General features: G+C 36.8%; 1 protein-coding gene across 1 annotated transcript; it reads right to left on the minus strand.

Annotated features, from left to right (window-relative positions):
- Positions 1-11,157: 11,157 nt before the first annotated feature.
- On the minus strand, positions 11,158-15,847 carry LOC124180137 (cyclin-H). Its single transcript, XM_046565245.1, has 6 exons — positions 15,728-15,847; positions 14,892-15,116; positions 14,588-14,761; positions 14,164-14,389; positions 13,951-14,062; positions 11,158-13,787 (listed from the first exon to the last, which is right to left on the minus strand). Exons 1-6 carry the CDS (start codon positions 15,842-15,844, stop codon positions 13,646-13,648), a joined length of 996 nt encoding a protein of 331 aa, XP_046421201.1. The 5' UTR covers positions 15,845-15,847; the 3' UTR covers positions 11,158-13,645.
- Between the last annotated feature and the right edge of the window lie 586 nt (positions 15,848-16,433).

A 16,433-nucleotide genomic window follows, 5' to 3' on the forward strand; every position in this document is an offset into this window, starting at 1 on the left:
CACGTGTTTGGTGAGCATAAGAAGTGCGCTGAACTGGGGTACTTTTGCGATGGATCGTTGAAAGAAGGCGAAGAAAACCACGTTCCAGCTCTAAAGACTTTCGGACTCTACGACAAGATACAGGAAGCCTTTTCTAGTCTGAGTTGCTACTCTGACAGCATAATATTAGGCGTAAACAGCAATAGCGTGGAGAGGTACAATTGGGTATTTGCATGATTTTTATATTTCTTAACTTTTGATGTTTTTCGATTCTATAAATTTTTTTAGAATTTTTGAAAAAAAAATATTTTGTTTTTGTTTATAAATATTACTTTGCTCCCGCCGTTTTCCAAAAGATGGCGCTAGTAGCCAGTAATAGTTCAAATAGATAAATAAATCACAGTTGTTGTCCATCAGTTTTGACATCTATAAATATAACCTTACATCGACATTAGTTAATTTTTGTTTGCGTCATATAGTTACACTTAATTAAATATGTCAACTTATAAACCGAATTCACGTCATTTGCGGGAGATTTTACTTTTTCATTTCAACATGAAAAAATCGGCGGCTGAGGCTCATCGGGTTATTTCAAGTACTTATGGTGATGATACTATTAGTGAAAGAACGTGTCGCGAGTGGTTCCAGCGCTTTAAAAGCGGTGATTTTGTTGTTGAAGATCGGCATAGCGGTGGCAGAGAAAAAACTTTTGAAGATGATGAACTGGAGGCTTTACTTAATGAAGACTCGTGCCAAACTCAAGAACAGCTAGCAAAATCATTGGGAGTAACTCAGCAAGCAGTATCAAAACGCCTGGAACAGCTGGGGATGATCCAAAAACAAGGATACTGGGTACCGTATCAGTTGAAACCAAGAGATGTTGAGCGACGTTTATTTGCTTGTGAACAGCTGCTTGAAAGACAAAAACGAAAAGGATTTCTTCATCGTATTGTTACTGGGGACGAAAAATGGGTGCACTACGACAACCCTAAGCGACGCACATCATGGGGATTGCCCGGCCACACTCCTACGGCGACACCTCGACAGAATATTCACGGATCCAAGGTCATGTTGTGTATTTGGTGGGATCAGCTTGGCGTAATTTATTATGAGCTGCTAAAACCTACTGAAAAAATTACTGGTGCACTTTAGCGAACGCAATTAATGCGTTTGAGTCGGGCATTAAAAGCAAAACGGCCGCAATACGCTGATAGACACGAAAAAGTAATTTTGCAACACGACAATGCTCGACCTCACGTGGCGAAAGTAGTCAAGACGTACCTCGAAACACTGAAATGGGAAATTCTACCTCACCCGCCATACTCTCCAGATGTTGCTCCATCTGATTACCATTTATTTAGGTCGATGGCACACGGCCTGGCGGGCCAGTGCTTCGATTCTTTTGAAAAAGTGAAAGAATGGATAGATTCTTGGATCTTATCAAAGGATGAAGAATTTTTCCGACGCGGGATTCGTTTGTTGCCTGAAAGATGGGCCAAAGTAGTGGAAAGTGACGGACAATACTTTGAAACATAAATAAGATACCATTTTTTTTTATATAATTTTTAAAATTAAAAAAAAAACGGCGGGAGCAAAGTTCAATAATGTTTGTCATGATTATCTCGCTACTGGAAATGAAAAAATTAATGTTGCTGTTCAAGTTAAAATAAGGAGCTCATACAGAAGTACGAAAGTTCAATGTAAACCTCAGACTAAAGATCGTGCAACGTCTCCAATTGAACTGTCATTTGAGAACAAAAATCTGCACAATTCTTGTTCTTTGCCAACGAACAATCGTCAACTGACAAATCTATCGCCTAACATCTCAAATTTATCACCTAACACAACAAATTTATCACCTCACACAACACGTTCTATCAACACAGCCCGATACCCGGAGCCATTTGGCATGGACAGGTGTGTCAGGATTAGACAAAGATTCCGCGACATTTCGTAAATTTGAAAGAACAACTTGTTCACTTTGAGGTATGAAAGTATCCTCATGGAAGTTGTCTTTAGCGAGCTTCGGTACATACGTTGCATCGTAAACCGTGACCTTGCCAACCGCATTGATAACGGTACTTAATTGGTCCGGTAGAACAACAACCGCTTTAGCGGCTTGCATCCAATCTTCGTTGAAAGTATGGTGCTTAAAATCTTCTTCGTTGTTCAAAATTAATGAGACCACTCTCTGGGTAAATTGAATTTTAGCCTCGAACACAGCGAGAGCTACGCGATACATTTGATAAATGCTTCCGCGCATTGGAACATTGTTAAACTCGTATAGACAAGCGAAAATGTGCATTGTCGAGAAGCCAATGGCACGAGTTGTTACCGTTAAAGTGATGGCTTTAGACGTATTATACGCCTCTAATCTATCCATCGCTGACATGTTGTCTTTGACGCCAGGGTAGAATTTCTTCTTCAGTTCTTCACTCAATAACGACTTACTCTCTTCGTTCTTATCTGATCGATGTGATGTAAAGCGACGATTCTGGTAAGCACCTCTGGACGCACTCGGTTTTGTTCCTCTTGATTTACCTCTGTAAGACACGGGTTGTACCTGTTGTCTTGTTGCCTCATAGGCTTTGTCCGTATCATCCTCATGTACGAAGCTAGTATTGTACGTGGATTGACGTGGACGGTAGGATCTATTATGGAAGTTCGGCATGTTGATTTGGAATTGAGCGGGCTGATATCAGTAACCACAAAATCGTTCATTTCCCACTTCTTCATCAGATAATTTTTTATCCACACATGCAAGTACTGAAAATGAATGGAAAAGTGCATTTCAACAAGAAGAATTTCAAAAATGTAACTTGAAGCAAACATTTGAGAGAATTCGATTATCGCCTTGTGAATATATCGGAATCCCGAGTGACTGTATGGATCTTATTGATATTTTATGTACTGCTAACTTAACTGACGTTGATGTATTTATCACGTTAAAAAAAATACGATTAAATGAAAGTTTTGCTATTTTAGCTGATGATTTTGGAATGTCCACTTCTAATATAAGTCGCATATTTACCAAGACTTTACCAATCATGGCAAAATATTTAAAAGACTTTATTATTTGGCCTTCATCAGCAAGAATCAAACGTCAGTTGCCAATAAGCTTTCGAAGTCGTTATGCTGCAGTAGAATCAATAATTGATTGTTTAGAAATTGAAATAGAAAAGCCAACAGATCCTGTAAAACAATCATTGACTTGGTCTGAATACAAAAAGTGTAATACGGTTAAATATTTAGTTTCTTGTACTCCTGATGGAATAGTTAATTTTATTTCACCTGGATTCGGTGGTAGAACATCGGATGCTGAAATCGTTTCTCAATCTGGATATTTGGATTGTTTGAAACCAGACGCTGCTGTACTAGCTGATAGAGGCTTTAAACACATTGAAAACTTGGTGATTGCTAAAAACTGTACGTTAATTAGACCTCCGACAGTAAGTGCTGACAAGAAACCAAGTCATGAAGAAGTTATTGCTACAAAACGAATCGCAAGTCTTCGTATTCACATTGAAAGATTGATAAGAAGATTGATAATGATCATTACCTCACGTAGCGTTATAAAAAGGTAAGCACTTATTTTTGTAATATTTATTGCATATTTGTATTTGTTTCCGGTAGTAATATAGTACACTTAACGGGTTCACAGTACTGTAGAAAAGTAAGGTTATGTTTCCGAGCTAATGGCAATTTTTCTTCGTTTCGTCATTCCCTCATCATCATTCCCTCACAAAATTTTTTGATGAGGGAATGATAATTGCGTGAGGGAATGATGCATTTCTCGATAAATATCAAATATGTATGGTTGATTGATTTGTTTTAGGACACTACAAGTAAAAAATGTCAAGAGGTAGAAAATTAACCGCTTCTGAAGCAAAACTAAAGAAGAAAGAGTGACAGGAGGCGAAGAGAAAAAATGAAAAGTTGCCCTGATAGTTTGAGAAAACTTCAAGAACAAGCAAAACTCAAGTATTTAATGAAAAAAACAAAAGGTCAGGTAAAATCTGTAAATTCTATGAGTTCACGAGAGAAGAGACGAAAAAGAAAACAATGGCGATTAAATAGTTTACAATACAGACGAAAAAATCAAAAGGTTCGTAGAAATCTAGCAAGATTGATGGATGAGACACCACCTGTCAGTCCAGTTTCATTGAACGTACCTGGTCTGCGAGGAAATGCAATTAATCAAGAAACTGCAGCTTTACGACGGAGGCGACAACTCAGGAATCGACGAGCAATATTGTACAACAAAATAGCAAAATTAGAAAAAAACTTAAAGGAAGAAATCAAAAGGAAAGAAAAATATCGAAAAACATACACGAGAATAAATGAACAAACAAAAACATCTTCACCTGAGGCTAAGGTCAAATCTCTTCTAAAAAATACCAAGTTATCTGAAGCTATAAAAAAGAAACTAATTTTTTCCGAAATAATCTGCAAACAATTAACCAAATCTTATGCTAAATTGAAGACTCATCATGAAAAACGAGCATACTAAAATAATTTCAATTTAGATCCTTTAAAAAAACATAAACTAATGCATTATTCAAAGACGTTTTTCAAAGCTCAAAGTTACAAAACAAGTAATCACAGAAAATTAAAATCAAAAGTGGTGAAAGTTAAGCAAGATATTGTGGATTTCTTGGAGAAAGATGAAAACTCTAGAATGTGTCCAGGGAAAAGGGATTTTGTTAGATTAGGAAAATTAGTTAAACAAAAGCGTCTTCTAACTGACAATATGCGTAATTTGCATAAAAAAATTTCGAGCTCTGTTACTTACAAAGTAAGTTTGTCTACATTTTGCAAGTACAGGCCGTTTTGGGTTACTTGGGGAAACCTCAAAGAACGAGACACTTGTAAATGCATCATTCATGCAAATGTAGAACTAATAATTTCTAAGCTACATGAAAATAAAGTATTATTACATAATAATATACCAAGATTGCTAACAGATATAACATGTGACATTTATTGTACTAAATGTTTATTTAGAGAATGTTCAACTTGTAAAGACAAGTCTCTAGAATATAACCTTCCACAACCAGCAAAAACTGTTACTTACCGACAATGGATATATAAAAATTGTGATAGTGATGTGCGATTTTATAAAAAATCGATTCGAGGATTGGTATTCAAAATTTGTGTTGATTGTTTGTGTTCGGACCCGGCCGAGATCAACTCTTGTCCGTTGATAAACAATGCGTACGAAATCAACCGCCGTTTCTGTTTCGTCATGCGAATACTCGGCATCGGCATACATGGCATCAGAATTTTTGCCGCATTAATGGATCTAAGTTCAACTTTCAACAGCACGACGTATTACGGAATCATGAAAACGCTGCATATTGTTGTGAAATCGGTATACAATGCCGGTATCCGAAAAGCAGGCTCCGAAGAAAAAAAAAAAAATTTGGATGCGGAAAATCGAGCGGATGTTCTCACGGTGTCTGGTGATGGATCCTGGTCGAAGCGCGGTTTTACTTCGCGCATGGGTATCGTGTCTGTGATTGGAAAATACACCAATAAAGTCCTGGACGTTGCTGTTCGGTCAAGCTTTTGCAGAGCTTGTTCACTTTGGAAGGGAAGAGAAAACACGGTTGAATACGATGCATGGTATGCGACGCATGAACCGGAGTGCAACGTAAATCACGAAGGCAGCGCTGGAAAAATGGAGGTTGATGGTATGCTCGAAATTTTCAAGAGATCTGAGGAAATCCACAATGCAAAATACGGATTTATATTGGAGATGGAGATACAAAGACCTTCAAAATGTTGTTAGAAGCCAAGCCTTATGGCGACGAGCTCACGATAAAAAAAAAAAGAATGCGTTCTGCACGTCAAAAAACGTGTTTACAAAAGGGGAAACGAAGCGAGAAAAAGGTTGGTCCAATTGAAGAAAGCCAAGAAGCAAGTTGCAGAGAAACAAGTGGAGACTGAACCGAAGAAAAAAAAAACTCGTTCAAGTATTGCGAAAGGGGGAAAAAATGCAATGCAAAAACCTGCTGCTGAACCAAAAAAAGTGCAATTGACACTAAAGTTGTTAACAACTCGTTCGGAATATTATGGCTTAGCAGTTCGTCGAAACTCCGATTCCGTTGAGAACATGAGGAACGCAATATGGGCGACGTTTTACCACAAAAGCTCAACTGATGAGAATCCCCAGCATCAGTATTGTCCTTCGGGAGGAGATTCGTGGTGCGAAATTACAACAATTTATACAACAATGATGCACTCAATAAATAAACTTTAAAAAAATCATCTTGTATTCTTCATAAAATCAGTGATTTTTCGGAGGGTCACACTGAGACGATCCCTTAAACAAATCTGTATTAAATTCACTGAAAGCTAAGTTCAGACAAGCTCCTCAAAGTGACAAAATAGTTTCTTTAATACTTGACGAAATCAATCTCACACCAGAGGTGCATTACGATCCACATTCGGACAAGTTCATTGGATATGCTGACGATGGTGAAGTACGTGATCCACAAGTTGCAAAATCAGCTGTGGTTGCAATGCTTATGTGGGTTAATAAAAATGTTAAGCAAGTCATAGGGTATTATTTTTTAGGTAGCACAGGGAACTCTCCCAAAATTCATCAATTAATTCTCGATTCAATTGACAAGGTTTCCGAACAGGGCCTGATCGTAAAAAGTGTTATATTTGATCAGGGTCCAAGAAATCAAGGTTTCCTCGCAAAATTCGGAGTGACGACACAGCGTCCATATTTTCATCGCAATGGTGAGAAAATATATAATATGTGCTTTATGATCCGCCTCATTTACTCAAGTCAATCCGCAATAATTTGAGGAATAAAGTATTACGATATAAAAACGGATTAGTGGATTGGAAAGAAATTTGTACGGTTTTCGATTTTAGTAAGAGCAATCCATTGAACTTGCTGCCAAAAATTAGTGAAAAACATTTTAAGCTAGGTAAATGGAGCAAGATGCGTGTTTCGTTAGCTGCGCAAATATTTTCCGAGCCTATGTACACAGCACACCTGGTTTATAAAACAATCTTTCCGGAAAAATTTAGCGCTAACTGTAGTATGACTGCTCAATTTATAATATACATGGACAAATTATTCGATTCTCTCAATTCTTCACTATTGAAAAAAAATCTTCCACAAAAATTAAATTACGCCATCTCATCAGAGTCAGAGCATGTGGAATATCTGAATTCAATGTTGAAAAATTTCGAGACAGCTGAGTTTGTTACGGGACGACAACCTCCGTGCATTGGAGGTCTTCAATTGACGATTAGTGCTGTACTACAGCTTTTTGAAGATTTATCAATGAATTACAATATAAAACATTTGTGTACGCGACGGTTAAACCAGGATCCTTTAGAAAATCTTTTTTCCACCGTAAGACGACAGCACGGCTGTTCGATGTATCCATCTCCCATGCAATTCGAATCAGGATTGAGGCATATTTTGATAACACATTTGACGAAAATTTCCAACTTGAGCAATTGCGAAGCAGATACAGATCATATATTAGCAAAATTGAGCTGCATTACAGATATCCAATCTAAAGATGCTACTCCCAGTGCGTCGTATAATGACATTTGTATTACAAACACTGGCCTTGTCGACTCGGCTCCGCAATCAGAAATCCAGGAATTCACTGAGTCGAATGCAGTTTATTATATTTGTGGATATTTATGTAAAAATTTTTTATCCCATCATAATTGTATAGATTGTAAGAAATTACTAATTGATGAAAACGATAGTCTAGATGCTGAACATAAATTATATGTTATCATGAAAAGTTATGCCGATACGCATGGATTGGTCTATGCAACAAAGACGTTTTCGAAAACATTATTGCATGGGAACGCACGTTCAAAAGTGTGATTCAAAGCATCGTACATTCGAATACTGTCACTCAGGTTCTCTCTCATATTTTATTACAGTCGTGCAGAAAGCTCGAATTATGTACAATCGATACTAGTGAAGCATTTTTAAAGTTATTCTTGAGAATACGCTGTCACTGGGAGGCCAGGTTCATTCGCAGAAAGATTAATGAATCCGGCGGAAAAACAGAAAATAAGCCATCAATCCGTTTGGTAAACAATTAAAGATGTTAGGGTGTTTAACACCAATTCAAAATGATCGATCACCTTCACCGGAAAATTTGTCTTTCATACAAACAATTGATCTACTACATTTATTGTCACATGTTTTTCACGTGCCGAATACACCATCAATTCTTTGTATTAAAAGCATACATAAATAATGGAAGTCAACGAGAGTGATCGTGCAATGCTAAGACTGGCAAAATTAATCTATGAATCTGGAGATGTTACTCCTCTAGTGATTCTTTATGAATCAAGAACCCTACTAACTGAATTTCTCATGAATACATATGGTTTTGATCTGCAAGAAGAATATCGACTACATTTCCAAGCCGCTACATTTGAAGTCGATTTAGCAGATATGATAGAAGAAGATGATGGCTATGTTCCTGAATGTAACATTCATACCACTGTGGCTCAAATCAATGATGCCTTACGTAGAGATTCATACCTAAGTGACTTTTATGGCGATTCATATGATGAATTCGCAGATGGTGACATTTATGATTTTCTGCTTGACGCAGGCTTAATAACAAAGGGTCAGACTTATGTCATAGACAAAAGTGAAGAAAGAATGAATATCGATGTAGACTGCGAAGACCAAATGGATGTAGAAGACTGTCCATTAGGTATTGAAACCATACAACATATTAGCTCCTACGATGCCGTAGTTGAGAAGCAGTCTTATAAGTATGTTGGTAACAATTGTGAGAGTGACGGATTGTCGCCACAATATGAACACGATGGTAGCAGAAACAGAAAGTATCCTAAACGAAACAGAAAGTATCCTATCTTACTCCGATTAATTTATCACCAACAAATATATCAGTTGTAGTGTATACTATGGAGCAAGCACAAAACGTAGGTAAAGAATGTGGCCAAAGTTATGTGCAAGTCACATATGATTTGGCGATTGCTAAAATAGCTTATAAAATTCAAGCAACAGAAGCTCCAAGGTTTAATAATCTCTTCATACATCTTGGTTCATTCCATTTAATGATGGCCTTTTTTAAGGCTGTTGGAACTTTTATCAATGAGTGTGGATTGTCTCACATGATGGTTGAGAGCAAACTTATCGCTTCGGGCTCTGTAAATGGAATAGTAGAAGGTAAACATTTTAACCGATGCAAACGTCTCCATCCGTTAATGGCTCTAGGCTTACAAATTTTACATTTTGACCAATTTTTAAAAACTAAAGGAATTGAACACGATTTCATGAAAGGACAAATTTATGACGTTCTTCTAGAGTATCAGGATAAAAAAATTCCAGTTTCATTGACGTCGACAGAATTATTACCTAATCACATATTATCACAAGTGCTAAATTCGTATAAAAAATACGTTAGAAAAAAAAAAGAGAAGGTAATCATGGGAAAACAGCTCAGTTCTATCTGATTTATATTCAACTTGTAACCTACTAAATAACGTTGGAATTTCGATAAATGATAGTAATCGAAACAGGCGAATCATAGTAACCTTGTGTGGCGAAAGATAGTAGCCCAAAGAATTTTATTTCGATGAATGACAGTAATCGAATCAGGTGAATGATAGTAACCTTGTGGGGCGAATGATAGTAGCCCAAATGTATTTAGACAATGACGAGAGGTGGTTGGAACTCTTGGATCGGACTTGATCACTCTGATTTCGGAGTGAAAGCCGCACCCGCCTATTGTCTTGCTATATACGGAAATTTTGATAATTTCGTGTGGTGGACGTTTATTTTCAGATTGACAGGTGGACGCAGCTACGACGAGGACGTCGTAAAATCTAGGAAGGCCGAATGAAGTCAACGTCTTGGTATGGACCACGGCGGTGAGGCAGGGAAGCCGATAATATTTCGAGAGCCAGAACATAGACATTGAGATTAGACGGGTGACGAATCGAATTCGGAGGGTCTAGAGAGCGGGTGTCAAAGGGGCATTACGTGACGACGCCTCGGAGTTCACATCGATTGAATACTGTGCATATCGAGCATTACTACACTTACGCGGTTGCAAAGCTTCAATATACTTGTATTCACATATTTAACATAGAATTTTAAGAAGTATTCAATTGAATATTACAATATACATTTAATACGATTGACATTATAACTTATTCGAAAGATAGCTTCGTTATCTTATATATTATTTCCTACAAAGCTAAAATCATTTTTCTTACTTTATTCAATCGCATTTTTTAAGACGAAAATGTCATATTAGGTTTTTGTCGCATATCCTATTCCATTATTCAGTCTTTCAGCGTTCAATTGGAAAAGAAAAAAACTCTCTACGACAAACAGTCCTCTAGCAACGTTGACTTCAAGTTCTGGGGTGCGCGTAACCCGTATGCAGAGTATTTGTTTCATACGGATAGTGTAGGGTCCTAGGGTTAAACAACTTCTGGGCCATGTAGTAGACACTTCAAGAAGTACCTAACCCAGAATTTTTTCAGATTTTTTCAAAGCCTAGAAAACTCCAAAAACTTCACCGTTCCCTAAAAGATCCAGTGTTCACACCAAGGACTAAATCGGCCAGTCAGGCGCTTTCGGAAAAAACAGAGTTGGCTGTTGATATGCTGTCGGAAGATGACGAAGAGGAAGATCATGTAGAAATGATGTACGATTCGGACTCAGAGGGGGATAGAAATGATAAACCTCGGGCTGGATAAAAAGTAAGACGTGCCATTTGTCCACGACCAGCCGACCGAAAAGTAAAAACTTTCTACGAAAACTGTAACCGACCTGTCTGTGACGAGCACAGTTCAATTTTTTGGTAAATTTGTGCCACAATAAACCGATCGGTATACCATTAAGCCTCGATGGTTATTTTCTATATTTATAAAAATTATTTGTTGAATAAAAAATTCATTCAAAGTTGAAAAAAAGATGCAATATGTAATTTTTCATTGACTTCACCCATTTACGGCTTTTTGTTATTTTCAGTTTTCGGATAAATAAATAATTATACTTTTTGAAAAAAATGAATCGATACACCATTTCATCTCAAGGCTCAGTGTATTCCCTTTGAAATCCCGTTGGAGTTTTGGAAATCGGTTAATTAAAAAAAGAATGAGACTATTTTGATTGAAAAATGTCATTTTTAGCTCTTCACCGCCCTTTTTTTTTTTTTTTTTGCTTTAAACAAGTTCTTCTCGTTTTCATCTCAAAGAAAAGGGATTTTAATATATACCTTCGTGTTGATGATTAAAAAACGAAGAAAATGATGCATAATAAACCTATCTTATTGGAACTAGAAAGGCTTGCATTGTTTGGAAACGCTTGGGGTACTCCGATGCCCCAGTTACCCCGTAGAAGGTATAAAAATTAGGTTGCCCCGTCTAGGGTTAGAAAATGCAGAATTCTCTAACGTTTTTCCACAAAACATAGGTAATGTGGAGCAGCTTTTATGACGAAAAGCTCCAGAAGTTCCGCACCTTGAATATATAAATTTGGATCTAAAAAGCACATAGTATTGCTTAGTTTCACACAAATACTTAGAAATTGAACAATACCATTTTAGACGGTTAGCTTAACTGAATTTACGAAGCTCAGTTGAAGTTTGAAAACGATTTATAGAAAAAGTACGTTTTTCTTTATAGTCCATCATAATTCTTTGATTTTTCCCAGTCTTTTTCCAATATACGAAATTCCCTGACTATTCCCGGTTTTCCCAGTCTGTCGCCACCCTATCATTTCAACTGCGAACTAAGGAGATACGTGGTTATGTAATCTTTGTGGCTGTTTCAGTACCAAAAGCCACGGTGGACTTAGGTTTCGATTTTCTAAATTGGAAACTTCAGGTGTTGATTACACATTTGAAATAAAAATGTAGTAATTGGATGATAAGCAAAACACGGTTGTTGTAACGTAGCGTTAAATTTTACAGTGTTATTTGAGAAATCTTCGAGCAGATAAAGCAATCAAGTAAATAGTTTTGTACGCCGATTGCACCGGATACTCAGATTCCAATTAACTGATTCATTAGGACAACGTAAATTGAACATTGTTTTTCTCTACCTAAGGTACTCCGAATAATTCGCATATTTGTTATCCATTAGTTTGTATATGGAACATTCCACGTCAACTTCGTCAACCGAAAAAAAAATGTTTCAAAATTTTCAAAAATAATATACTTGATGGAATTTTGATTTTTTTATTTGAACATCAGTTACGACAGCTTAAATGTCGCGGAAAATATCTGCAAAACATTTTTTTTTCAAACACTTGAATTCAAGACGATTCGAAACACCACCTTACTGATTTTGATACGATTGTTCAATTTGGAGGTATCATCGATTAAAAGTTCGTAAATTTTTGGAATATCGTAAAATTTAGGTTTGCAAGAACTCCGGAACGGAGGCTCCGAAAATTTTTGAAAAAATCAGAGACACCACTCTCGCATGGTATAACAAAATCCTAGAAGAATGAAATCAAATGTAGTGAGGTCTGGAGGTGGCTGACTTGACGTGGAATGCCCCATACACGCGTTTCGGTCAACTGATTTACATTAGTTTACGATTTAGTGAAAAATCTTTGCTTTGGGTACGAACATATTTTATAAGGTACTGGAGATATTGGAAGTTTATAATTACAAAATGAATACCTATGTACTACGCCCCGAGATTGTAGTCGTTAGAGATACACAATTTTTGACAGTAACTGAGAAACAATTATTCCGTTTTGTTTCCAGTTTTTTTTATTTTACTGTCTTTAATAGCACATTATGTGATAAAGAAATAATAGTCTTTATACCCGTGTTGCATATAGGACTTTATTCCGGACTTGACTGTCGCAACTTTATTGACTTTAAAAGTTGAAACCGCATTTAAGGGAAAAACAAGGGAACAAAAAAAAAAAAAATTTGTGGAGAAAAGTACAACAGGGAATGATAAGCTGCTTTTGTCGGCCTTTGCAGGTCAATAAAGTGGCCATTACGGTTAAGACAGGAATAAAGTTTTATTGCTGCCTGAGTCTACTTGAAAATTAAAATTAAGGGGATATCCAGTTGTGATACAGTTTATAATTCTTCAAGGATTTCAATTTTCAAAAACACTATTTTCATCTACAAAAATAAAGTGGTGTTCATTGCTTCTAAGTATTGTATATGTTATGAAATATAGACTTTATTGAGAGCTTCGCTAGTTTTTATTTATATAGCAGAATTTTACCTTCAGAGTCTAGTTGTAAAAGAAAGTTGATAGTACAAAATTCAAGAAACTAGACTCATTTTACAAGTTTTAGAGAATTATCAACTTTATCATGTCGCTAGACACCCAAAATGATTAAAACATGGGATGGAAAATGTTAAACTGTTGTCTTGAACATTATGAGTGACACTGTCGAATACAATTGAATCATATGGGTTCAATCAGGATTTGCAGTGAATACTCAAATTTTGTAGATCACTTTTCGTAATTTCAAAGAAATGAAAACAAGATGTAGCACAAAAGAAGCAAGATATGCTAGTGCAACTGACTGAATATGAAACGATGATAAGTGTGAAATATCACACAGTCCTCTACGCCCTGTGCTTAAAGATTACTTATTTTCGTAAGTTGAAGTCTTTTGAGAAATTTAGTGGCAAACCTTTCGATGCTACAACGCCGATGGAGATAGAGATTTACTCACGCCCAATACTTTCTCGTCATGCTCTGCTTGGTCTTGAATGATTTTTGCGTATTTTTCATTATCCCGTAAATCATCCTCGTCCAGCATGTCCTGCATTCTTTGTTTGTAACTGAAAAAGTTAAGTAAAGGTACACAGTTAAGTGAAGAAGTAAAATGTAATAACTTAAGTAGCACAATTAGATGTTTCGAACTGGCATTTGGTACTTGAATTTGAAGACCAGCCTTACGTGCGGAAAAAATGTTTGGCAAAAATTCGTGAATGCAAGGCTTACATTTCGCTGTCTGGATTATTCGCTTGATTTCGGCACTTGTCCAGTTTCTTCTCGAGAGACCGGACCACTTCTCTTGTTGGAGGCTCAACACACTTGGCCATTGATCTTATTTCTGAAAATTTAATATGACATAGTTACAATCGGTGATAATGTGTCAGAAGAAAAATGACGAAGATGATGAAACATCCCCAAAAACGATTATGATCGACTTACTTCTAACAGCCTCGATGATTCCTGGCAAATGTTCCCTCGAGAACAGTGTGTCTGTTACGTAATTGTCTAGATTAGCAGCAGCTCTCGACGCTGCGTGCAAGGTGGCAGCCAAAGCAATTTGACTCGGAGCGTAAATCAGAATACTATCTGTGAGAAACACTCTTTCAAGAAAATCGTCGATATGCGGTCTGAGCTTCTCTGGATTTTCAAGTGATGTGCATCTGGTCTAAAAACACAGGAAAAATTAATAGAAAATTACAAAAGGCTCGATATGATCTTGATGAGTGAACCATGAATAGCAGAAATAAGGGCTTAAGTTAAAACTGAATTGTCAAGAGAAATTTACAAAATAAGAGATAAAAATTTCAGCCAATGATTCTGCAGCTTGGAAAATAAGTAGATTCCCTTCGTAAGCTACACTCACCTTTATATCGATCATCAAGCCCTCTACAGGCCTGAAAGGATTATGGACAGTCAAGTTATAGTTGAGCTGCTGCATGAGTAACAATTCGTTGTTTAAAATGATGTCTGATGCCTTTTCTCTGTCTCCTTTGATATTCGCTACGAACTGGGATATTGAGACATTGAATTCTTCTACCTAAGAAAGAGAATTGAAAAAATAATAAAATCTGGAAACAGTTGAAGTTTTGTTCATCGCAATAAAAAAAAGTTAATTACAAGTCATCTCTGCAAGTATGTTAAATTGTATTCATATTACGAATACTTGCCTTGCAGCCAAGGTAGACGCATGTGACAAGGATTTCCTTAGGATGGTAATCCATAACGCTGTTCCTTAAATAGAACCTCTTGAAGTAGTGAAGCGCAGTTGCTACGGTAGGTCTTGGCATGGGCGGAACAAATCTGCGACAGAAGTCTCGGAGTTGTAATTCATAGAATTTGAGTAATATCCGTTCTTCCGAAGTCGTTAGGAAATGCTCCTCTCTTTGATCGCGCTGTACGAGTGGAAAGAACGAACCATTTTTCAAAGACAAAGTATTACTCCTTGACGGAAACGCAAATGTATGGGACAACATTTACACAGAGCATGCCGATCGAATATTAGGCAAGATTTTTTATGTCCGTATAAATATCAGTCTTCTTCTCACAAACGGTGAAGACATTTTTACCAACATTATTTGGCGTCCCCAAGTTTATCGGTATTTAATCAACAAACTGCGTGAGCTTTTATGTACGATCAAAGATTCAAAATAGCGTGTTCTCCAGTACACGTTGTGTATAATTAAAATTCTCAAATAAATTTATCCACCGGGCAACACCGTAATTGCTTTGCAATCGCGCGGAATGTTCATCACGTAATTGATACGTATGTCAAAATAAAAGACGATTAGAGAGTACGGAGATTTGCTTGCGAAAGATGGAATATTTTCGATTGGTGAATCAAATGTTAAAACGCACGCTGTTCGAAGCTGATATAATTATCCATAACTTTGTATGAACTGGCTTTTGTTCAAGTAATTTCTTTCGAATTGGCAAAACACGCTTTTTGGGTTATAGCTATAGATATATCGATTGGGAGATAGAATAAACTGGAATCAACACTCACCGGCACGTTCACGCCATGCTTGTCGATGAATTCCGAGTTAGTCTTCTCGCGAAGTTCCGTGATGTCATTTTCATCACTGAATATCCAGTACATCTTTTGAGAGCTCATTGGAAACATTTTCAATATATTTAATATCGCGTGAGCAGCTGAATCGCACAGTAAAAGACTCCCTAATCAGATACCCTGCGACGAACGTTTTTGTCCTCCAATGCCTTCCTACCGCTTCCTATTGCGCTGCTCACTAGTGCTCACTGAGCAATGGCGTCAAATGAGACTCCTGCTCACTGGTCAGTTTCAGCTACTTCGTGGTTTCCGCAATCAGCAATGGCCGCTAGGGCTTGGCGGTAAATTTGAATACGCCGGGTACTGTCATCACGCTGCCATGTTTGGCATATGCCGTTGACTGATAGTCTTCAGTCAACGCATATGCGTTGTATATTTGAAATATATATTGTTTTATATTGAAAGAATATACTTCAGCCAATGTATTTCTGTACTAGATGACGCTGCGGAGGCGCGGGAGGATTTGAAATTTTCTTATTATTAAAACTTTATAATATATGTGAACAAAGTTACAAATGAAATTATTATCGCCTGAATAAAACTAAATAGTTTAAAAAATAGCGAATGGATAGCTATATGAAAGAAAACCTTTAATACAGTACCGATCGAATTGAAACTACTTATTAGGTTGAGCAAAGAAAAT

This window comes from Neodiprion fabricii, chromosome 4, assembly GCF_021155785.1.
Source record: "Neodiprion fabricii isolate iyNeoFabr1 chromosome 4, iyNeoFabr1.1, whole genome shotgun sequence".
NCBI lineage: Eukaryota > Metazoa > Arthropoda > Insecta > Hymenoptera > Diprionidae > Neodiprion > Neodiprion fabricii.